At 43.5% G+C, this 25,641-nt stretch overlaps 1 protein-coding gene across 2 annotated transcripts in view; it reads right to left on the bottom strand.

Annotated features, from left to right (window-relative positions):
- The window catches only part of KIF5C (kinesin family member 5C), a 159,845-nt gene extending 135,556 nt beyond the window's left edge, over nucleotides 1-24,289 (bottom strand). For both annotated transcript variants that reach the window (XM_070390183.1, XM_070390175.1), the window contains exon 1: nucleotides 23,793-24,289. In XM_070390183.1, coding sequence (XP_070246284.1) covers nucleotides 23,793-23,918 — 126 coding nt within the window. In that variant the 5' untranslated portion in view covers nucleotides 23,919-24,289. The remainder of the gene's footprint in view (nucleotides 1-23,792) is intronic.
- Between the last annotated feature and the right edge of the window lie 1,352 nt (nucleotides 24,290-25,641).

Here is a 25,641-nt window from a genome sequence, read left to right as displayed (position 1 = left end):
GGCTATAGTCCATGAAGTCATAAAGAGTAGGACATGACTGAGCAACTAACACAAACACACACTTAGTAAAAAGCACTAGGCACTATATAAGATACAAAAAAAACTAGGGCAGGGCCAACAAAGGCAAGCTTGGCAAATATAGGCATACTCAGAGATACTGTGGGTTGGATTCCACAGGACCCATAGGATTTCCATACCATTGCAAAAAAGAAATGTCACAATTACTGCAATTGCAATATCACAATTAAGTTGACTCACACAAATTTTTTGGTTTCTCAATGCCTGTAAGTTATGTTTATACTACAGTGAAGTCTTCCAACTGTGCAATAACATTGATCTAAAAGTAACAATGTATATACCTTAATTTTAAAATATTGCTAAAATATGCTAACCATCATCTGAGCCTTCAGTAAGCCATAATCTCTTTGCAATAGTAACATCAAAGATCCCTGATCACAGGTCACCACAAACATTACAATACGATGAAAAAGGTTGAAATGTTTGGAAAATTACCAAAACATGACAGAGAAAATTGGAAAAATGGCACTGATAGACCTGCTTGACACAAGTTTGTCACAGACCTTCAATTTACAAAAAAATGCAACGATGTGAAGTGGTTTATTGCGAAACACAAAACAACAAGCTATGCCTGTCCCTTGAACTGCGTCCCATCTCTTTCCCATGGCAGACATCACTAATCAATCACAGCATGCTTGCCCTCAGAGCTCAATACAGCTCAAGTACAATTCTCAAACCAGCGCTCCACTGCCAGTCCACAGGCGTTGCCTTTTTGGGGATGACAGTATAAGCAGGAAACCCAAGCCTGATGCATGGAACTAAAACTCAGCAGGGGCCAACAACTATTTTTACTTAGGTTCTTTTGATAAGACACTTATATCTAAACAGCTAAGTACACAGATTTCATCTTGTGTGTGTTTCAGGGTGAAGGTTCAGAACATCCAAACAATGATAGATAGAAGCCATGTGAGATGTTCTCATAAGGTCTTTTGTCAGAATACATAAGCACTCCAAAAATATCTTCATTCTCTCCAGGCTTCCAGAAGAAAAACTAGCAGCATCTTCATTTGAAAGATAAGACATGTAAAGGAACAAAGACTGCAAGGTTCTGATTAAGATACTCTGGCAGTTAGCAGTTATCTTGGTCTTGCCCCCTGTAGGACCAGTGGGAGGAGAACTCAGAACCAGAAGAAATGAAACAAACCAGGAGAGGCAGAATCCAGGCCTGTGAATGGCGCTCCCACTGGCCTATCAACCAGAGAAGGTATTGCTGAGGCTCCTCATATAAGACAGGGGGCATTGAAATGTAAGGAAAGAGGGCCAGGATTTCTGTCTGTCCAGGACCAATTCTAACTGTTAGAAAGAATGAACTCAGTAAGAGGCCACCTCCATGCACAGCCCACCCACAGGAGAGGCAAGAAGACCCTACCTAATTCAAACCAGAAATGTTGTTTAAAAAGAATTCCTTGTTCATAATTGGGGGCTTCCCTGGTGGCTCAGACAGTAAAGAATCTGCCTGCAATGCAGGAGACTGGGGTTTGATCCCTGGGTTGGGAAGATCTCCTAGAGCAGGGCATGGCAACCCACTCCAGTATTCTTGCCTGGAGAATTCCATAGGCAAAGGAGCCTGGCGGGCTTACAGTCCATGGGATCGCAAAGCTTGTATTGTTCCAAGTAGAGATAGAATACGGTAGAAGATACTGGCTCTGTAAATGTGTTTTTAAAAAAAAAAAAGACTAACTGAGGCCATGTCTCACATAAGTCATTATCCAGATGGCAAATAATGTTTTCTCTTCAGAGCCAAAGAGAATGATGGGGAGAGGTTCCCAAAACCAGACTTGGGATGGGGCGATACGCAGAGAGGGGCCTGCTACAGGGCGCCTGGCATGGGGGCGGGACATATGCCTAGGCTAGCTGCCACAGCAGCACTGAAAGTTGCTTAAAAACATTCAATTGGTAAATAACCTGCTATAAAGAACAATGAAACCATTTATCTCTCAGTTTAAAACCTTCTCAGTTCTGTTTCAATGCATTTTCTTTTTAATTTTTTGAATAAGAAAAATGTTTGCATGGTTCCAACACCAAAAAGCACAAAAGGGTATATAGTACAGTGAGAAATCTTCCTCACAACCCTGCCTTCCACCCCCCAGATGCTAGCTGCTCTCCACCTCCTCACCTCTCAGGTCAGCCTCTGCTACCAGCTCCCCACCTGGCTTCCTGAGTTCTTGTTCACCAAGCAGCAGACAAACATGGATTCTTAGTTTTCCCTCTTTATGCCTTAAAAGGTGGTGTGTGATCTACACCTGTATCCACCTCACTTTTTTTTTTTAATTTGGGGCATGTTTATACCCTCCAGGTGTCATGAAATATAGTGGGACCACCTTGCTTTTTTCACCTCATACATCTTGAAGATCTTTCCATATATTAGTACACAGAGCACTGCCTTACAACAAACTTTAAATTTACATATAATAAATGCATAGATCTGATATATTCCAATATTCCACCAATTGATTCTGACAATCATGTACCCTCGTGTAACCATCACTTAAAACAAAATAACAGGTCACCTGTACTGTGTTCCTTTCTAGTCAAGCCTACCTCATAACCGCCAGTTTTGATTTCTGTAACTGCAATGCAATGTTTTTGCATCCATGTCATAACAATCATAAGATATCGTGCTTCTGTTAAGAGACAAGAGATGAATTTCAAGAGCTAAGTTCATTTCTCTGTGCTCCCACACCTGTATCTGCCCTCTAACCCTGCACCATCATAGCCTCTGAAATGATCTTTCTCCCCTGGTCTGTAAGCATGAGCTCCCTTCTTTGTCACCAATGTCTCGCCAGTGTCTACTGAGAAAGCACCAACTAGATATCTGCTAAACCCTTTCCCCAAGGCAGGTTGTAATTACAAAGTAAAACTATCAATTCCCTGATCACTGTTGCTATGGAAATGACTGAATGCAAACTTCACAATTAAAGTAACTGTCAGAGAGGAGGCGCGACACTTGTAAAGAGGCAAAGGTGGGTCAGCCCTGTGATGGGGAAGGGCCACTCACCGGATTCTGCTGGCAGACAGGGAGGGGCCACTGTGTCAGCTGCCTGCTTTGCTGAAGAAAGAAAAAATGAGGGACATTTTCAAAATTGGTTTCCAAGGTTTTGAAAACAAATCAGAGGTTTTCCTCAGGATGAGCATGAAACATTCCAGATAAGGCACTCTCTGCATCACTAGATCGCTGGACTGTAAACTTTAAATGGAGAACGGAGAATCTAGGCAGGGTATCGGACAAAGAGTGTCCACAATGATGTGGGTTTAAGAATGAGGGGAGATAAATTATCAGGAAAACCATCTGTCTTGAGGTCTGAGAAGTAGAAGGTATTGTCAAAATAGAGAGATCTTTGGGGAATACTGAAAATTGAGCTGCAGAGAAGGCAAATGGGAAAAACCACAAAATCAGCAGAATAGCTTTCCAAGGAATAATCAAACAAGGTACCTGAAGAGTAGAAAAATGGTTCAATAAAGCTGACTGTGCAGCCAGATTCTAGGGCAGCTACCAACCTTAATTGTTTCTGTGTTGGTTTGAGCCAAGCATGAAGCAGGGCAGGATGAATGGCTGTAAAAGCTCACTTGTTCTTCGATGGGATCCGAAGTCATCCTCCTGCCTCGGTGCCCTGGGGCATCCTACACTGAGCCATGAAAGCAGGAGCTATACACGAGGCTGCAGGGGAGATAGGGAGACCCAACCTCAAAGAATTCAGGAGGAAGAGATTCCCATGACCTGGCTGAGGAAATACACTGAACTAGTTTTTAAGGAGCCTGTAGGTAAGTGGATATTAATTATCGAACATTTCAGTGCAAAGCACATGCATGTCCATGATGTTCTCATTCAAGAGAATAAAATAAATCCCTTTTAATTTACTTTACTTCACCTGGTTTCCATTTTTAATTATCCAAAAGCTGAAATTGCCAAGAGTTTTTAACAATAAAAGCAGCAACAAGTCTTGAAATGTAAATAAAGGGAAATGGTAGGCTATAGCTGAATATGCTTTGCCACTGAATCTTTTTAAAAAAATTTTTTAAATGTTTCTCTGTCAAAAAAATTATATAGGTCAATAATTGTGAATTCTGAAAAATTTACTATTTAATTAATATTCTATACAGCAAGCACCTAGTATAATTCTTTTATTTTAGAAGGATTGTACACAACTCCATTTCAGGTAAAATTTCCTTCTGAATGTTGAATATTTTACTGTCAATATGAAAATAAGCCCTTCAAATATTGCTGTTTTTCTTACATTCACTTCTGGCAAATACATGTGCATTTTGTTTGTAAAAAACTTAAAAATGGGATAGTAAATTCATTTCCTACTGGGGATGTACCAAATTACCACAAAGTTAGTGGCTTAAAACAATATAGCTTTATCATCTTATAACTCTCTGGGTCAGAAGTCTGCAGTGGGTCTCTCTGGGCAAATGGCAAGGTTCCTGCTGCATTTCTTTCCTGAAGGCTCCGTGTTCTTGCCTTTTCCAGGTCTTAAAGGCCTCCTGCATACTTTGGCTCAGGCTCTCCTTTCACCTTCAAAGCAGCCACGACCAGCTGAGTCCACTCCAGTCTCTCTCAAGATGTGATCTGTCTGGTTCTGACTCTTCTGTATCTTTCTTCCCCATTTAAGGACCTTTGTTTACACTGGGCTCATAGGGAAAATCCAGAACAATCTCCTTATTTTAAGGTCAATTAAGTAATCCCCTCAGTTCCATCTGCAACCTTACTTCTCCTTTATCATATAACATAGTATTTCCAGGAATTAGGCTCCAGGAATTAGGAAATGGACATCTTCGGGGGTTACTATTTTGCCTTCCACAGAGAAGATGGGAATTGTCTCAGGAGATACTCATTTCACAGGGTCCCGGGACCTTGGGTATCTGATAAATGGTGTGGTGGTGATCTTAATGACATGAACTGAAGTCACAGGGACATACAAGCTGAACAAGCCTACTCAGCTGCAGAGGAATTAACAAACTCTGGCTTTTTCAGAGTGGAAAAAGCTGCTCTGTCTAGGACTTTTCACTGCCGAGATGCCTGAAGGTCTCTGTTCCCATGCGGACTGGACAGGATGTCTGGTAGGAGAGAGGTCTAGGACAGAAGTAGGACTTCACACCATGGACCACATGCAGAGGGGGTTAGGAGTGGGGGCTGCAGGCACAGAGTGCAAAATCCTCTCACAAATGGTATCATTTCACCTTCGCTCCCATCCACCAGGTTTCTCAGCATCTCCATTTCACTGCAGACATGTTAAATTGGTCAATTTGCCCAAGATGATGCTCTCAGAGCAATAAAGTCAAGGCCTAATTCATCTCTACTGACCCAAACCCCAGGCTTTCCCCACCAGTCACACCTCTCCCTAAAGCACGCAGCCCCAGGGTGACTTATGGGACACCAAAGTCAGACATTCACATCACAGAGTTACCCTAAGTTAAAAATTGCAATTTTAGGGACTTCCCTAGTGATACAGTAGCTAAGACTCTGTATTCCCAATGTAGGGGGCCCAGACCATATGGCTCAGTACTGATTTATTAAATGTATTATGGATAAACTTACTTGAAAGGTAAGCTTCAGCTGGAATTAACCCTCCTCTTTTGAAATGAAAATAACAGCTATGGGATAATAATAATAATTCAATCACTCCATAACCTGGTTACTAGGAAAATACCAGGAAACAGGCATCCAAGGAAGGAAGTCTCTTATTTCTTTTCCTTTCAAGGCAATTTAGGTAAATTACAGATACTTCCCTTCCAGGGTTGAAGACTATCAGTGGAATTCTTAGTATGGCTCATTTATATTAATGTCTTCAATTTATAATTTCTTGGACCCTTCTTTCTTTATGATACCAGGTTTCAGTTCACATTAAAATAACTTTGTAAGACTAGTAAGTTGCAAATCAAGAGAAGAGTGTTTTACATGTGGGTTCTACATTTTAGAAGAAGAGAAAATTGTTTGAAAGCAATCATTTTCTGTACTTAATGAGTCTCTAATTTCTTTCCTTTTTGCTTCTGACAGTTGAATAGCTGAATAGAACATAATAGTTTGGATATTCAATACAAAACAATCTTTTCCTTTGGAAAATGGAAACACTTTGCAAAATTTGCCCCAACCTTAAAGGTGTTTCATCTTCAATAAACCTTGAGTACTATTCCATCACTTATTAGCCACATCGCCATTATGTGTGTGTCTCTGTTTATCTCTCTTACTAGACAGTGAGTTGGTTGAGGTTGGATAAGTGGACTGTGTACCTAAGGAATGCCTGTTCGCTGTTTGGCCCAATTATGGTGAATTTCACAAAGAAACATGTGGGCATGTTTAGTCCTCAGGTAGGATTGACAGAGAAAGGAAGAGGGGCACAATGAAATAAAAACAATCATAAAAGTGAACAATAAGTCTACAAGAAACACTCTTTCAGTGTCATTCATACACACCATCATATACTATGCACCCATTATGAATCACATGCTGAGAGTATGAAAATAAATCAAGCAACGTATAGCAACCATACCTCAGTAAAACTGTTTAAAAAAAAAAGAAAGAAAATTAATCAAATAGACCTCAACCTGGAAAGGCGCTCACATCTAAATGTGGTAATTCCAAGATTAGAGACAAGAGGAAATGCCTCCTGGTGAATTTCTAGGGTGAGAAAGCAGTTCAGGAGAATAAAAAAATCAGAATGGGACTCCATGAGATGGGAACCTCACCAACAACTGCTGAAAGAGTGAAAGCCCAGGCTGAGGTCAGGATACAGTGTATAGTTAGGTTTGAGAAAGGCTGGGGGAACGTATTGTGAAGAGTTTTGGTGAATTTCAGGAACAAGTTGATGAATTCATATTTATTTTAGCAAAGAAGAGTCCTTAAATGTTTTGAGCAGAGAACTGACATACTCTGAATGGAACTTCTGGAAATCCAAAAGACTACATAGAGTGAAGAACAAACAGAATTGTTCCCCAAGAGTATTACAATAAGAAGCAGTCAAGGTCTTTTTCGTTTACCCTACCTAGGCTCTCACGGCCCAGTGCTGGGTTTGTCAGTGACGCCCACAGGATGGTGAGCCTGGTTAGAGGGCTACCACAGACTGAAGAGCATGCTGGTGCCTGGATATACAGAACTATCAAAGCACAAAGTCATGCTTTCTGTGAGGTGTCACCACACCTCCTGGAAGGAAGGATGCCTACAAGATGTCCTGAGTCATCCAGCAAAATGTATCCCTAAATGTGCTGCTGTTAGGTTAGAGAAGGTCTGTGGTTCATTCACTGCTATAGCATATTTGAATAATTATATCTGTGAGCATGTGAGAAGTGCCCTGAGTTAAACATAAGTATAAATCACCACCTCCAAACAATTCTTCTGATGAATGTTGGCAGGTAGAGTATTGCTACCTTTCCAAGTCCTTCCTTCATCTATAAAGACCAGGAGACTCCTCAGTTGCCAGCCTGACCCCAGAAGTGCCCATTGACAGCAATATTCCAAATTAAAACAGATTACTGAATAGTTACACTTTTAGTTTAAAATTCATATAAATTAGAGCAAACACCAGAACAAAACCCAAGACACATGAATCCCAGACCACTGTACTGTTGTAAGCACCCTCTCAAAGGATTATCTCCTTTACCTTAAAAATTAATTCCCTGCCAAACGGGAAGCTCATAAATCCCCAGAGGCCATAGGGATGGTAGACCTTTATAGAAACAACAGGATAATACTGGACAGCATCAATTCACATGTTCACAGCACTGGGTCCAGTAAACTGACTTCTGGAGAAGGTATCCTCTAGAAATAACTCGGCAAAAGAAAACAGCTCTGTGCACGCATTCGATCACTACACCAGCACCCAGAGTAAGGGGAAAGGAGATTTGAATGATCAAGCAGTGATCTATCACTTACGTCACCACTGAACATTATAACCATAAAGATACTATGTAACATGGAAAACCACTTATGGAGTAGGCTCTGGTTTTTGTTTTCTTTTTTTTTTTTTAAGGAAGAATTGTATATCTATGGTTGGAAATACATTAATTTTCCAAAATGTTTAAGTATCAACCAAGAGCAGGAAAAGGAGGATATTAAAAAATTAACATGGATGATGTAGGGTGGTAAGACCATGGCTGATTTTGCTGTTGCTATGCTTTCACCTTACCATCATGTGAAAAAGCAGTTCTGCCACTGACAAAGGAGGAAAAATCAATTCTGTCCCAACCCATACAAAGAGAGACATAAATGGGTGTAAAAGAGTTTCCAGCTCCTTCTGCAAAGAGCTGTGTGGCCTTCACCTGCAAGGCAACCTCTTCCTCAGATACCAGGACAAAGAAGAGGCGCACCTGTGAGCGACAAAGGCAGCCCTCCCTCGCCTTCTTCCCTCGCAGCGCTGCCCACCCTGACATCCTAATGGGCACGGGAGCTTTTGTTTAGCTGGGGGGAGGGACCGCATCAGAGGGTGCCTGTGCTAAAGGGGAATGCACTTTCAGGACAAGAGGTTTCATCATTCCCAGCATTAGCGGCAGAATGGAGACAGGGTACGCGGCAGATTGATCATCATGCCGGAAATTAAAAACACACGGGCCAGGGCGAGGCGGGAGGCTGGGTTCCCCCCGCCCCGGGCTGCTGCCCTGCGGCGGGAGCCAGGCGGCAGGAGGGCACGGTGCCGTTTTTTCTCCCAAGACGCCGCACCCTCTCACCGTTTGGTGTTCTCAGTGTCACCCACGACATACGCATCACAAATCCGCATCACACACAGGCTGTAAATGGCTGGTACTTAATTACAGAGTTCAGGGTGGGCTGTTGTCCCGGGAGCAGCGGCGGCACAGCACTGATGAGGGGAGAAAGGAGAGAGGCCCGGCTATAGCACAGGTCCCTACTCAGGTCTTTTCTCAATAATATTTAAAACAGAAATCTGTAAAGCGGCTACACATAATTGTAAAGTAACTGAAGATAAAGAAGCAAATATTACATTTGCAGAGCAGACTCCCACCCAGTCTCAAGGTAAGGATCAAAGGAACAAATATTACATTTGCAGAGCAGACTTCCACCGAGTGTCAAGGTAAGGATCAAAGGATCCCCCTGCTTGAGGTGGGATGTCCTTTCTTTTTCTAACTCCAACAACACTGTTTCCTCTTCTCTTTGGACACTCAGCACACTAATTTTTTGGCGGGTCGGGGTTGAGGGTGGGGTGGGGGCAGGGATCTCGTCTCACTTATCACAGCAAGTTCACAATGCTTAGCACAACTGATCTTAGCACACAATAATCCAATATGCCAGACTAGAACCAAAATTCCTAAACGCAAAAGACAATCAAGATGCTGCTGCTGCTAAGTCACTTCAGTCGTGTCCGACTCCATGTGACCCCATAGACGGCAGCCCACGAGGCTCCCCCGTCCCTGGGATTCTCCAGGCAAGAACACTGGAGTGGGTTGCCATTTCCTTCTCCAAAGCATGAAAGTGAAAAGTGAAAGTGAAGTCGCTCAGTCATGTGGGACTCTTAGCGACCCCATGGACTGCAGCCTACTAGGCTCCTCCATCCATGGGATTTTTCCAGGCAAGAGTACTGGAGTGGGGTGCCATTGCCTTCTCCTGGACAATCAAGATGTTGGCATCTAAATGTTAGCGCAGCCATCTGATATAGAAATATATTACCAATAGAAATATAACGCCAGCCAAAAATGCAAGCCACACATGTACCTTTAAATTTTCTAGTAGTCACATTTTAAAAAGTAATAAGAATAGGGGACATTTATTTCATTAATGTTATTTAACCCAATACATCCAAAATGTTACTACTTCAACATGTAATGAATACCAAAAAAAAAAATGAGTAAATTAATATTTTACGTTTTTTGTACAGAGACTTTGAAAGCCAGTTTACAAATATTTTATATCTCTTGCACCCCCCAATTTGGACAACCCACACTCAGGGGCTTGGTGGCTACCATTTTGGACAGCACAGTATTGCAGTGAAGCTCCAAAAAGTCCACAGTACAGAAAAATGCCTCTTTATAAAGAGAAGTATGGTAATAAAGAACTCATTTAAAGTTTTACATTAACCTGTATGTTACCTCTTTATATTTGTTTTTAATAGAACTAAGGAAGCAAGATAGGTGTACATTTTCCCCTTTACAAACTTGTTTGGATAATTGTGTAAATCAGAAAATATAGTTTAAAATATATCCTCCACAGGGAACTATATTCAATATCCCGTGATAAACCATAATGGAAAAGAATATAAAAAAGAATGTGTGCATGTGTGTGTGTGTATATATATATATATCCTGTGTGCTCAGTCGTGTCTGACTCTTTGCAACCCCATGGACTGTAGCCTGCCAGGTTCCTCTGTCCATGGAATTTTCCAGGCAAGAATACTGGAGAGGGTTGCCATTTCCTTCTCCAGTGAGTGTGAACTCAGTGCAGAGTATGGAATTTTGCAGGGAAGGATCCTGGAGCAGGTTGCCATTTCCTACTCCAGAGGATCTTCCCAATGCAGGGACTGAACCAGCGTCTCCTGCATTGGCAGGCAGATTCTTTACCACTAGCGCCACCTGCGAAGTCCTCACATGCCCCCTAAAAGGGCAGAAAATGTGTGAGACATATAGTGCACAGTTAAAATCCCAACATGCCCGTAACTGTAGTGCCAATTGAGGGAGAATAAGACAGATTCAGTATTTGAAGAAATACTTCACAGAGAAGTATTCTAAACCTTAGAATATTTCAAAATGAAGCCACAGACTGAAGAATATCCGTAAAACAGCCCTCTTCCGCCAAATCTAAATTCATCACAGTAATCTAGAGAAAACAAAGACAAAGAGAATATTTTACAAGTGAAACCATTTACCTCAGGTTGGGACTTGAACCCATGTGCTGGGACTCGAACCCAGCCAAAACCCTGCTTGGGACTTGAACCCACATGGGTGGGACTCAAACCCAGCTAAAACCCATGGTATCTGGTTTAAGGACCTAATGAAGCTCAGGTTCTTGATGCTCATTGTAGAAAGACATCAGTGAGAGACAAAGTGATAGGTAAGAAGTGGATTTATTCAGATTCAGAAAGAAGCACACTCCACAGATAGAGTGTGGGCCCTCACAGAGGGTGAGCATATACAGAATATATGCATCACTTGCTGTACTGTAGAAATTAACATAACATTGTAAATCAACTATACTCCAATGGAAAAAAAAAATACATCCTCAAGCCAGTCTTTTCCAAGAGCCATATTCATTAAGGAAAATTTAACAACGCACACAAGCAAGCGTTACTCTAGGATATAGTACTTTGGTGTTTTTTCCCCACTTGCCTGAGCAGATAATTAGTAGGTTGTGTTGTTTAGTAATTATTACTAAAGAGCTAAGCACTTCCCTTCTAAAGTCTACTTTCACAAATATTATATCAACAAACCATTAGTAGTTAGAAGATAGTTTCAATGCTACCGTGATGACATTAGTAGCAGGGGTCCTGGAATGCCAAAAGCCTCACCTAAGAGTCTTCTGCCTAAGAGTCTTCCCCCTTCTGGGTGGGTAAGTTTGCGCCACACAGGAACAGGAACAGAGCAGGCATCCAAGTACCACCTGATGGGTGGTAGGATGCATCAACCCAATGTCAAACCTGGCCAGTCTCCAGCAAGAAGGCTTATGTGGTCTTCCTACTTTCCTCACCCCACCACCCGACCCTCCCACAGCCCAACCTGTTCTGAACCTTGAGACCAGCCCACATGAGCCTGAATCTGTGGGTCCAGACTACTTATCCATTCAGCAGTGGGTGATGCCGAGATGGAAAAACAGCCAGTTCCTGGGAGCCAGCCCAGGAAGCCAGACCCTGCAGGGGTCAGCTTACCAGAGGCAGACACAGGAAGGAGCTGAACGCTACCCACGGGATCTTGCCACCAGTAACCAGGAACAACAGAGCTTTGGACAATGACCAATCAAATGGGCACTTGTTCCTCTCTATGGAGCTGGGGGTGCTATGAAAGAAGAACAGAAGTCCCTTCCCCCAAGACTCCCCCAAGTTTCTGACGTCAGATGGAGTTGTTATTCACCCAGGTTCCCAGATGAAAGTCAACAATCTCAGTGGAGTGAGGTACCAGACAGGTCGTCAGTAAAAAAACTATGATGTAACCTCCTCAGAGGACTGAAGCGGGCTGTTCTTCATTTCCCCTTGAGGCAAAATGAGACCTAGAAGTGGGAGGGACGGCTCTTGTCAGAGAGCCTGGGGAGAGTCCCTGAGATTTGCCAACCGAGAATTGCGTAACCATGCTCTTTAAACAACATGCTTCTAAAATAACATTATTGATCAGCAGCTCTCAAGACCATACTCTGCAGTCAGAGAAGTTAAAGTCTCAATCATTGGATTTGGTTTTTATTTGCACTTTTTCTCCAACCCAACTCCCTTTTTTTATAAGAAGAGGGGGATACAGGAATAAAAGGAATTTTTTAAAAAATATAAAAAGAGAACTTCAAACCTTTTTCCTTAAAGTACTGTGTTGCACTGAATTCTCTTCTCACTTACACATGTTCCCTTCACCTCTCTGGATTTATGTTCCTGTATCCAATTCACATAAAGGATGAGTGTCCACTGACTGACAAGATAGTAAATAGTAACATACCAAGACACACCTAAAAGAACTGCTCTAAATGTACTTGGCAACAATTCTATGGAGCTTCCCAGGTGGCCAACTGGTAAGGAATCCGCCTGCCAGTGCAAGAGATAGAAGAGACTCAGGTGTGATGCCTGGGTCAGGAAGATCCCCTGGAGAAGGAAATGGCAACTCACTCCAGTATTCTTGCCTGGAAAATCCCATGGACAGAGAAGCCTGGCAGGCTACAGTCCACGGGGTCGCAAAGAGTCAGTCGGGACTGAACACACACACACACACACCAATTTTATAAGGGTGAGTACTGAGCTTGGAAAACAAATGAGTAACACATCTGCCTGCTTTCTTGACATTTATACAAGTCAACTAAAACAATGGGAGAGTAGGGGTGAGGGAGAGCTATAAGGCATGCAGCTCTTTAAACAGCTTTTCTGGGTGACACTGCAATGCTGGAGTTGGTTTATTAAAAAGCATAACTAGGGCGTGACCACTGTTAAGGAAGACAGGCTGGAAATCTTGATTAGCCCTGACTGCTCAGTGTGCGTCTCCACGGCCACACATGATTCTAGAGCAGAAGCCTCCCTCCCTCTTCTTTCAGGGTCAGTATGGACAAGCTTTTCTTTTTCTCCACACTTGTAGTCTATCGTACCTAGTACTCTGATTTGAGCAAACACAACTGTAGAAGAAACTTAAGAGGCAATGCGGAGAACTTGTCTGGGTATCAGACATTACGGAATTGTGCACATTTTAGTTGAGATGATGTTATTGTGGTTTTAAGAGTCCTGATCTTTTAGAGATATCAAAAGTTTAGGGATAAAATAGTACTCGCTTAGGCAGCACAAATACTAAAGTTCAGGGATAAAATAATGTGACGTGAGATTTCACTTTAAAATAATTGAGCGATTTGGGGAGAAAAGGTTAGAGGTATATAGCATGTAGCAAAATAAGATTAGCTCATCTGTTGATGACAGCTGAAACTGGTTGACAGACTCATGGGGGTACATTTTGATATTCTTTCCACTTTGGTGTGTGCTTGAAATTTTATATTTTTTCTGAGTACCTAGTAATCAAAGGAGAAGGTGGTAAAAAGCTCTTTCCAGGGCTTTTTTGGGAGGGCTATTATATCCCTTCTCAACTTACTGTTGCCCAAAGGTATGACAGGCCGTTCACTATAAGCTCCAAGAAGAAAGCACACATCCATCCTAGTTTTAAGACTACAATCTTGACCTCTATCTCTCTCTGTCTCAAGAGAGTTAGCTTTTGATCACCTCCAAGAAACAACATCCTTTAGGATACTGAACCTGACAAGAGACAGCCTACAAAAACCTATGGTTTACATTAGAAGTCTGAAGGCATTGTCATGTCCTGGATTTGTGGGTTAACAGTGCATGACAAAGTACACACTCTTGGTGAGAATTTAATTTAGCTCTGGTATGAAGGGATGCCTTATGAAACAAACTGGCACCAACTCTATGGGGTGGGCAAAGAAGTGAGGATATAAAATAGAAGACAATTCACCATCTCTAAGTTGCTCCCTCTGAAAACCCGTGGATACCTTAAAATCAGCTATATCCTTTTAGCCAGAAATCTCAATCCTAGGAATGTATTCTAACAAAAAATTGGGCAAGGATACAAAGAGATATGTACTGATAAACTGATGTTTATCACACCTTTGTTTATAATAGAAAAAGAAAACAGAAAATCAAATGACTATCAGTGGAAAATAAAGTATTACTTAGGAGACCTGGGTTCAGTTCCTGGGTTGGGAATATCTCCTGGAGGAACGCATGGCAACCCACTCCAGTATTCTTACCTGGAGAATTTTATGGACAGAAGAGCCTGGCAGGCTACAGTCCATGGGATTGCAAAGAGTCGGACACGACTGAGAGACTTTCACTTTCACTTTAGACACATAATGAAATTATATATAATCTTTAATAAATGGTGATGTCTGAGGTATACCATTGTGTAAAATGGTGGCTTTTAAAGCAGACTTTATAAAACTGTATCTTCATTTTAAAACAAAATGTGTTTTCTATAAAGTAGAAAAGAGCTGGAATAAACAATAAGATGTTAACAATGATGTTTTCTAGTTCATAAAATTAAAAGTGCTTTTTACCTTCTCCTTCATATTTTTCTGTATGGTCTGAGTCTTTTTTCAATGAGCATATATCAGGACCCCAGAGAAAACTATTCTTTCAAGACAATAACAACAAAATGATGAAGATGGTCAAAGTAGGGAAAAAGTCACCAGAGCTGGACAGAGGTCAAAGATAAAAATCCAAGAAAAATACCCTAAGCTTGGACATCAGACAGTTTAGGAAGGTCAGCATTCTTTCACTTTGTTCAAAAGACATCTTATACTGAGCAACTACTCTGTTCCAACTGCTAGTCCAGGAACTGAAATGGCAGTAAGTCTTCCTGACCTGCAAGGGGTTTAGTCTAATGCCGTGCAGGTACAATTTAGGGATGGTTATCCCAGGTGTGTGGGGTGTGGTCAGCTGTGGTGGAGAAGGGCATTGAGAAACCTAGGGGAATAGAAGCACAGATGAACACAAGATAAAGGGTGAGGCTAGGAAGGTACCTGGGCCCAGAGTATGGAAGGTCTACAGATGCACCCCTGAAGAATCTGGGTTCCAAACGACCAAGACTCTCTCCTTGACCATATTTTAATCAGGCTCCTCTGAGCCCTCGTCTCAACTGGGCCTTGAACTTGGACTTCCATGTCTGTCCTTGCAGAGTCCAGTGTGAGCAAGACTCCTCCTAAAGCAGTTTAGAGAGAATCCGCCCCATTCACCATCAATACCTCATCACCCCAGATACTTCAATGCTTGTATCTTAAAAGCTTTATATCTGGCCTGCCTGTACCAAGAATCCCCCATACTTTTCACATCTCTCTTAGTGACTGTCCTTCCACCTATGCACCCCACCAACCTGCTCCCCTTGTACTTGAAATTGACCCTGATTTCTCTCCCCTACTGGAACAGTATCAACCCGTACTATAATAGTCTTCCTTACTGTATTTACAAATGTGAGAATAATTTTTTCTTTAACACAACCTGAAGATACCAGGGAACCTATGAAGGGTCTTAAGCTTTCTAAAACCTAGTTAATCTGACAAACGTGCAGAGAAATAACCACTGTGGGTCTTCTCACAGCGTACATTTTCTGAACCTGGCACCATACTCGGCAATCTATACACATCAGCTCATGTAACCATCACAAGGATCCTACAAAGGTGGAGAGTGTTATCATCCATATTTCACAGGCCAGGAAACTGGAACTTAGTGTGGTGTGGCCATGTGTCTAAGTACATAAAGCGAAGAAGTCATAGAGCTGGGAAGTTGGTCCTGGGCTGTCTGCCTTGCGTCCAAGTTTGGTGTTGGGGATAGTAGAATGAATTTACAACTCTATTTTCTCTCAAGTTCTGCAGTATTTTCAAATAACCACACACTCAACAGCTTTCTTCCTTGTAAAAGGACCTTGGTGGATACGCAGCAAGTAGGTTAAGGGAGGAGCTTTCTCGGCCACAAAGATAGGACTTTATGGAAAACCTGAGAGAAATCAGGTGAAATTGGATCTGTCAAGGAGCTATTCTTTTTTAACTCAAGAGAAATCATTAGGGAGTAGGTAGTTTTGTTTTTGCTTGTTTAATAAGGAGACACAGGTGAGAAATCTGAGACAGGCACTAAAGGGAGCCCAAAGGTGGGGGAAGTTTCCTATTCTAAAGGGAGGAGAAAAGTCAAGGAGGCAAAACCCTGTCATTAAACCAGGGAGTCGGGCCAGGGAAGCACAGGTGGAGGCAGAGGGAAATCCCCAGTGATGCCCAAGTTATTCAAGGAAATGCAGAAATTGGCATTTAGCGAGACTTGATTCTAGGCAAGGAAACAGCGGAAGACAGAACTGTCAATCAAGATACACTTACTAAGCAACTTGACAACGACAGTAAAAAGCACAAAGATGTTAAAAAAAAAAACAGCTTCTGCTTCTAAGAAGCTTGTAATTTACACGAGGAGGATATTCACGCAAGCGCACATGCACATGCACACACCAATATGTGATCACTGCAGACAACAGGAACAGCTGATACAGTACGTAAATGGAACCTGAGCTCTGCCTTCTGAAGGTTAGGAATTCCACAGATAAGAATGGTGTGAACTAGTGGGTAGGAAACAAGGATGCAAGAAGCATTTTCAGGGGCTAGCCAGAATTAAGGGTGGTAATTTTGGGGGGCAAGGCTAATTCTTAAAACTGAGGAGACCTACAAGAGGAAGAGGAACGTGAGAGGTAATTAGCATATGCTGAGCATTTTCTCTGTGCCAGACCCTGTTTTGACCACTTCATTTCATTTCATTCCAACAATCCTGTGAGTTAAGTAATTATCTCCACTTGAAATATGACCAAACTGAGCCCCAGGAAAGTTAAGTAACCTGAAAAAAGCCCCACAGCGAGCTAGTAAATTCATAGGCAATTCCATCTGACTCTCCCCAATGCCTCTACCAACCCCAATCCTTTATTTTAGCACCAATTGCGTGCTCACCATAAACAAGAGGAACCTCCAGCGACACAAGCCAGATTATAATTACTCTCTTGTGTTCACTCATTCCAGGATTTCAGAGGGCAGGTTTACAGGAAACCACGAATTCATTTTCAGGTGATGTAAACACTTCCAAATTTAGGAAGAACATATCTCCACACTATTAAACACTACTGTTAATATTCACTTAGACACAGTGATGAATATCCTCTTTAAAAAGTCTGGCATAAAATATTACCACTTTTTAGTTTAAGCCACATTGGAAAACTGGCCATTTCTTAGAGTTAAACATACAGTTATGGTATGATCTAGTAATCCCACTCCCGGCTGATTACCCAAGAGAAATAAAAATGTATACTCACACAAGAACCCATATGTAAAGGTTTATAGCAGCTTTATTCACAATCATCTCAGACTGGAAATAACCCAAATGTCCTTCAACAGGTGAATGGATAAACAAATTGTGATATACTTGTATAAAGGAATACCATTAAGCAATAAAAAGTAATGAACTTTTTTTTTAAGGAATAAACTATTGATACATGGAACAACAACCTAAACCTCAATGGACTCAATCTCAGAAAGATACTTAAATTTATGATTCCATTTTTATGACAATCTGGAAAAGGCAAAGTTATGTAGAAGAAGAAGAGATAAGTGGTTGCCAGAGGTTAAGAGAGGGGAGAAGGTTTGATTACAGAGGGATGACATGAGAGATTTGGGGGGTTTGGTTTTGTTTTTTTGAGTGATGAAACTGTTGTGTATCTTGAGTATGGTGGTATATGGTAGTTAGAATAATGGTTCAAAAGATGTCTACACGAAACGTGTGAATATATGAAAGTTACAGGATGAAAGGAAATTTGCAAATTAAACTGATTGCTAATCAGATGACCTTATAATAGGGACATCATCCCATATTATCTGGCTGGGCTCACTGTAACCAGATGGGCCCTGAAAAGTGGAATAGGGAGGCAGAGGAGTCAGTGAGAAAGATATGCCATGGAAGAAGAGACAGAAGAGATTTGAAGCATGAGAGGGGATCAATCCACCCTTGGCTCTTAAGGTATAGGAAGGGGGCCATACGGCCAGGACCTGAGAGTGGCCTCTAGCAGCTAGGAACAGCCCCAGGCTGACAGCCAGCAAGGGGACGGGACCTCAATCCTACAACCACAAGGACCAGATTCTGCCAAAACCTGAATGAGCAAAGAAATGGATTTTCTTCCAGATCCTCCATAAAAGAACATGGTCCTGTCAACACCTTGGTCTTGACCTTGTAAGACTCTAAGCAGAGAAACCAGCTGACTTGATGGACTTCGGTTGACTGAAAAAAAAAAAAAAGCACAACCTAAAAGTTGAGAATTATGTTTTATGTAAGGCATTTACTGAGGATTAGAGCAGGAGATGGCAGCCTGTCAGATAGCTCTGAGGGACTGTTCTAAAGAGTAAGAAAGGAGCCAGGATATACAGGAGGTTTTGAAGGGGGTTAAAGGAAAAAAGAAAATAAGTAGTGGAACTTCAAAAGATTACTGCTAATCACAAAAAACAGACATCTCAAGTTAATGATTTTAGTGCTTTTCTGTGTATGGGAAGATGGAAGAGTCTGGACTAATTGAAAACATTCCTTTGATATGAATCTTAACTATCCAGAACCAGTATCCTTTTTCCTCTGTCCTGAATTCCCCTCAGGGTGCACCACCAACTGCAGGCGACATTCTTTGTCCACATGAAGTATGGAAACTGTGTGATAATACATTTGTATCATTTTAAGCCTTCAAATTTGTGATAATTTGTTACAGCAGCAACAGAAAACTAATACAGCATTGCTACACAATTCTATGTATTTTTCACATCCCCTACAATAGAACTATAACCGAAAAGAGTCATTTTACTCTGTATAAATTTTAAAATATTCTTGCCTTTAAAAATCATGACTACAGACAGAAAGAAAAATTCTGGCCATATTTCTTGACATCTTCAGCCCATAATCTCCACAACAGTAACTCAGGCTTGGAATTTGGTTTCTGTCCCCACCCCTGACTTCCCTACCCATCCACTGACCAGAACTAATCTAATCTCCTGGAGCCTAAGGCCACTTTCCACGCCAAAGGCCAGCTCAGGGTTTGTGGCTAATATTTTGCTTTGGCTTTCAAACAAGTCAAAACTTACACTGCCTCAGGGGAGGCACCCTTGGTTAACAAGACCTGCTTTCCCAGGAGTGCAAACAAGAGGAAAGCCCAAAACTGACATGCGAAAGTCCATTTCAAAGAAACCTACTGAGAACTCTCTCAAGACAGAGTTCCATCAATGCAGATACATCAAAACCAACAGGCAGAACTCAAAGTAATGGATGACTCACTAGGATTTTTAGCAGTTAATGAAGAAGTGTTCTGAGAAATGCTCTAAATCCAATATTTTTCTCTGAAAGAATTAATGTGGTGCCCCTCACCCCCACCCTCCACTTCTAGCTTATCACAAGTGTTATTAGCAGACCTAATTTTTAACAAGGTTGAATACAGTTCTTTACCAAGACATTTAAGAGATAGCACATAGCACATCTCTTTAAAATTATTTTTAACTACTCCCCATAGCCTACAGTCAATGAAAAGTCCATAAAGTCATTAAAATACACCAAGGTAAAGACTTCTAGATTCAACAAAGAGATCAATAAATATTTATTAAGTGCCTTCTGTGGGTAACACCCTGAGAAGTACAAGAAGCAAAACATGAATGGGTCTTGGCACTACACCTGCTTTACAATGTCATTAGACACGGGATCAAAATTAATAATAATCTGAGGGACTTCTGGTGGCGCAGTGGATAAGGATCTGCCTGCCAATGCAGGGGACAAGTGTTCAATCCCTGGTCAGGGAAGGCTCCACGTGCCTCAGAGCAGCTAAGCCCACGCACCACGACCACTGAGCACCTGCGCTGGAGCTCGCACTCAACAAGAGAAGCTACCACGCTGCAACCAGAGGAAACCCCCACAGCTACAAAGACCCTGCACAGCCAAAAATAAACAAAAATGTGTAAAATAAATAAGAATCTCTTAAAAATTAAAAAATGATCATCTAAGGCAAAAAATTATGAGATCACATACAAAATGAATGCTACAAGAGTCCGCAGTGGAAGAAACTGTGGCTGGGGCAGTGAGGGAAAGAAAGTTCTGCACAGGAGCACGGGGGAGAAAAGCAAGAATGAGAGAGAGAATCTCTTCAAGCTTTACCCCTGGTGGTTCAGGCGGTAAAACATCAGCCTGCAATGCAGGAGACCTGGGTTCGAGCTCTGAGTCAGGAAGATCCCCTGGAGAAGGGTATGGCAACCCATTCCAGTTCTCTTGCCTGGAGAATCCCATGGACAGAGGAGCCTGGTGGGCTACAACCCATGGCGTCACAAAGAGTCAGACACGACTGAGTGACTAAGCACGTACTTCAAGATGACATTTCTTAAAAAAAGAGAAATCTAGGAACCCCATCTGCAAAATCTTCCTCTCAGCATACATCTCCACAAGAAATGAACAAGACTTTAAAGGAAAAACAATCACCCCAGTTTCAAAAACAAAAAAAGAATTTCTGAGATTCTGAATTTGGACTCACAGTTAACTGCACAGAAATTCATTCTTCATTCATCTCTGTTGGGTTCTGGGCTTCTTTGGTCATCCCCACAATCTATGGCCCTGCAAGGAGGGGAGAGCCCACCTAAGAGAGCCTCCACCGGCACCCGAGCCAGGTGGGCGGGTTCCAATTGAATTGACCTGGGAGCCTTCTACTCAGACGACAAAGGATGATACAGGCTGCAAGAACTGTCACTCCCTTTAGTTACACATTTCTAAGTAGGAATGGGAAGGGTCCTAGCACATGCCAACTCAAGTCCCAACACCCTTCAGCATTTGGCAGTCTTCGGTTCTGTACCAAACTCACTGAAAGATACATAAAAGAATGTTCATAGCCGCTCCATCTATATTAGCCTCGAAGTGGAAACTACCCAAACAGTTACTACCAACAGTTACTGGATAAATAAATTGTGGTATATTCATATAAGATACTACAGGTCAATGAGGATGAACCAACTGCAGCCACACATCACAACGTGGACCAATTTGACAACCATCATGTTGAACACAAGAACTCACACAAAGAGGTGAACATACTGTGTGGTTTTATGGATCTAAAGCTTAAAAAAAAAAAAAAAAAAACTAAAAGTCAAAATAGCAGTTATTCTGAGGCACAGGGAGTTAGTGACTGGGAGGGACTTCGGGGGTCCTGAAAATGTCCGGTTCCTAGCCTAAGAGGTGGTTACGGGAGTGTTTACTTTATATAAAAAAAGAAAAGCTATATACACTTATTTTCTATATGAATGCTTTATTTCAAAGAAAAATTTATCTTAAAGAAAACTGAAAAGTGTTGTACTAAAGGATTATAGTAAGATAAAAAAATTTTCAATTTACCCCAGATTTACAGTTGAAGAGCTACATGTGTATTCGCATCCACAACCATTTGTTTAATATACTTTAGTAGTGTCATAAAATTAAGGATCTCTGCCTTGCACACAGATCAAAGGGATGATTTATTACTCCACTTCACTAGTTCTGGTATGTCACCCTTAGAAGACGGAGAAAGAGAAGAGCATGGAAAGGAAGAAGGTGGAGTAGGAGGGAGAGGAGGAGAAAGAAAAGAAACAGCTTGAGCCTCTCTTTAAAACCTCTGAAAACATAGGGTCACCAGAACATGTTCTAGGACTGAACAATTATTGGTTAAAAAACCGTTACCAGACAAGGGGCAGGGCTAGATGTCCCCAGTAACTCCCACTCTATCCAAACCACAAGCTGGCTCAGGAAACAGCAAATCACCCTGTAGGCTGACCCCAGCTTAGATGTGTAACCAACAAGCTACTATCCATAGATACGTCACTATCCAATGTCAGCCATCAAGTATAGAATTTTCTTCCTCATCAATAATTGTAGCATACATCTTTCCTTCAATTTAACACAAAGCAGATAGAAAACCCCTCCTTCCTAGCCCCTCAGGCCAGCTCTCAGAATGAACGACCACCCCCATAGCATTTGGAGGTCACGGTTTTCTGATGACTGTGAAAATGAGGAGGAGAGGAGGTCTTCAAGAGGAAATGCCTTTCTAAGGCAGGTACACGATGAAGTCCTTTGGCAATGCCGGAGCCTTGCCTCTGGTCTCCTTCCGCAGAGAAAGCCTGCCTTGCAAAGAAAGCCTGCCTTCCGCTTCGACCAGCACCTGCTAGTCCCTGGGGCCCTTCACAAGGACTGCGGCACAACCTTGGCAAAGATGCTGGGACTGTTTGGGCAGGCAAATGTCTGCCTCTGGTGCTTAAGAAGAGTCGACCTGACTCCAGCAGAGACCCTAAGTAAACTGTCACCTGTCAATCACTTGACCTAAATACCCCAGCCACTGGGGGAAAATAGGAGGGAGGGGGTAGTCTGAGCATGCTCAGTAATCGGGATGACATCATTTAATCAATGCTGAGGCCGGGAAGGCTGCATCAGCAGCCTCGAGCAGGCTGCCAGGAACGTGTCAGCGGGGATCGGGAGGCTCCCATTAACTCGGTCCCTCCCACGGGACTCGCATACAAAGAGGGTACCGTCAGCTACACACGCTGGGAACAGAGGAGGGGGAAGGGTGGGGGTGGGGGCGGGGAAAGCTGGTTTATTTCATTTGACATATTCCTTTAAGAACTAAAACCCAAAGGTATTCCCTCCCCGCACCAGCAGCCGCGCTGCAGAAATGGAGCCAAGTCTGGGGAAGGGAAACTTGGGAAGGGAGATCAAAAGCGAGGGGGCCCCAGCCACACAAAGTAACTTGTTCTTTGAGTACAGAGGCTATTTGGCTTCGTTTGGGACCCCCGGTCCCACAGATGCGGGTGGGCGTACAGCCTCCTCACCGCCCAACATGAAACACACCCGAGGGTCTGCGGACACCAGGTGGGGGTCGCCCCACCGGGGAAGAGTGAGACTCGAGGTCCAAGTCAGGACAGCCTGGGTTGAGAGGAAGCAAGAGGAGACATACGAAGCCTCCGGGAGAGGCCACCAGTGTTCCCCCAGCCCCCGCCTTCCGCGTGCAGAGCAAGGTGAAACGCCGCGGGGAGCCAATTCGACACGGCTGTGGGAGCTCGGTGCAGAGGCTAGGATTTTTCCAGTAGCTTTTTTCCTTCTTTTACCAAAACTGTGAGAAGAGGCAAAGTGCTCGATAAATCAAAACGATACCTGGAATCATTTGTGGGTTACAGAGCTCATACTTTAAGGGGAGTCTGAGCTTGAGGATAACGCGAACACACTACCCACGCGACTTGGCCAGGGCGGGGAACAATAGACCCACTCGGGCCCCCACCCCAATAACAATGGCGGCGCCGAACCCTTGCTCGCCCCCTACCCCCTCTGCCGCCACCTGGGGCCGCCCCGGGGCCTCCAGTCGACCCTCAACTCGCCCAGGAGGGAACTACAGGGTGGGGGATTCTCTTCAAGTCCACCCTAGAGGGCAGCTCCCAAGGGATGTCCAAAGGGGCTGCCCGAGCATCTCTGCCCGGCCTGGGGCATCAGGGCGCCCGGCTGGGGCGCGAAGCATCAGGGAGGCCAGACTTCACAGCCACTTACCCCGATCACCACGGTCTCCTCGCCTTTAAATTTGGGGATGAATTTGTCCCCGCGGAGGATCTCTGCTTCGTTTAGTGGCCGGAACCGGCACATCACTTTGATGCTGCATTCGGCTGGATCCGCCATCTCGGCCGGCGGCAGGGAGGGGGCGCAGGGATGGGTGGGGGGCCGCGGTTCGGCACAACGAGGGAGAGCGGTTGACAACCGCACCGCCCCCAACAAGGCCGCCTCCCGCAGCCTAGACGACGCTTCTCAGCAGGTCATCGCGAACTCGGCTGGCTGGGCAGCTCCGGCCGCTCCGGCACCTTGTAGGTGGGCAGCCTATTAACCTTTGGCCCAGCCGGCTGCAGACCTGCCTTTCCTGACCCTGCGCTGCGCCCCAGGCCCACCTGCCCACGACCACGCGGCGGGCGGACGAGGCGATGCGCAGGGAGCCAGCCTCTCCCTACTCAGACCTCCCGGGCTCCTGCGAGCTCAGCCATCCTGCATCAGCACCAGCGCGCTCGGTCGCCTCCCCGACCCGCCCCTTCGCCCCGCCCTGCCTGGGCACAGCCCTGGTCGGTTACGTCACTGCGGGGATCCGCCCCACCCTCGCTCAGGCTCCGAGAGCGAAGCATCCTGGGACTTGTAGTCGCTGCACCTGCGGGTGAGAAGACTTGGATGCTTGGGGTTGGCTTTAGGGGATAGCGGCGGTGCCTAGGGTGATGCTTCCGAGAACCTGCAGATCTTGGGTGGCTGCCCAAGTCGATAAAACGATGAATGTCACATCCAATATTTCCCGTCAAAATCTCTATAACAAGGTCTATATTATCTCCTTAGATCTTTTCATGATCCCACAGGAAAGTCCCCTCTTAAGACCCTGTCCAACCAAACAGTTATGGAGCATTTTCTTTGTGCTCAACAGTTTTTAAGCGTTGTGAGGAAATTAGAAGGGAATTGAGATTTGCATGGATTTTGAAGCCAGTAATTCCTGAAAAAGCTTGTTCATACATTTTTTGGGGGGTCGGGAACTCCGTTAATATGTGATGAAAGTTAGGGACCTTTTCCATAACGGAAACAAAGACAAATAAACCTGTACACACCCACAGATTTTTTTCATGCTATTTTAGAGGGTCACCCTTGCCTGGAAAATCCCATGAACGGAGGAGCCTGGTAGGCTGCAGTCCATGGGGTCGCTAAGAGTCGGATACGACTGAGCGTCTTCACTTTCACTTTTCACTTTAATGCATTGAAGAAGGAAATGGCAACCCATTCCAGTGTTTTTGCCTGGAGAATCTCAGGGACGGGGGAGCCTGGTGGGCTGCCGTCTATGGGGTCGCACAGAGTCGGACACGACTGAAGCGACTTAGCAGCAGCAGGGACAATCGAACCCTGCCTTTAACACCCAGGTTAAGAAACTCTTAATTACTAGTATTTATTGTATAGTTTTGGAGAAGAAAATGGCAACCCACACCAGTATTCTTGCCTGGAGAATCCCATGGACACAGGAGATTGGCAGGCTCCAGTTCATGGGCTCACAAAGAGTCGGACACAACTAAGCAACTAACTGTTGTATAGTTTACACACCCTCTCCCTAACACCTATTTATAATCCTGTAGAATGAACAGATACATTATCAAGTCCAAAGTCCTTTGCAAACTACATCCAGGTCCCACGATTTCTGTTTACTTAATTAGCCTCATCTCTTACTGCTTCTTGTCTTGACATTTACACTCTGATAAACACCAAACTACTTGTGGCTTCTTCTGTTTAAATTTACCTCTTGCTCTGCTTGCTTCTTGTACTTTGTTTAAGCATTTACTCTCCTGAAGTCAAGCATTCATGCCTATCAGTAAGTATGTATACTAGG

The sequence above is a fragment of the Bos mutus genome, chromosome 2 (genome assembly GCF_027580195.1).
Source record: "Bos mutus isolate GX-2022 chromosome 2, NWIPB_WYAK_1.1, whole genome shotgun sequence".
In the NCBI taxonomy this organism is placed as follows: Eukaryota; Metazoa; Chordata; class Mammalia; order Artiodactyla; family Bovidae; genus Bos; species Bos mutus.
This window is presented reverse-complemented; position numbering and strand designations above follow the sequence as displayed.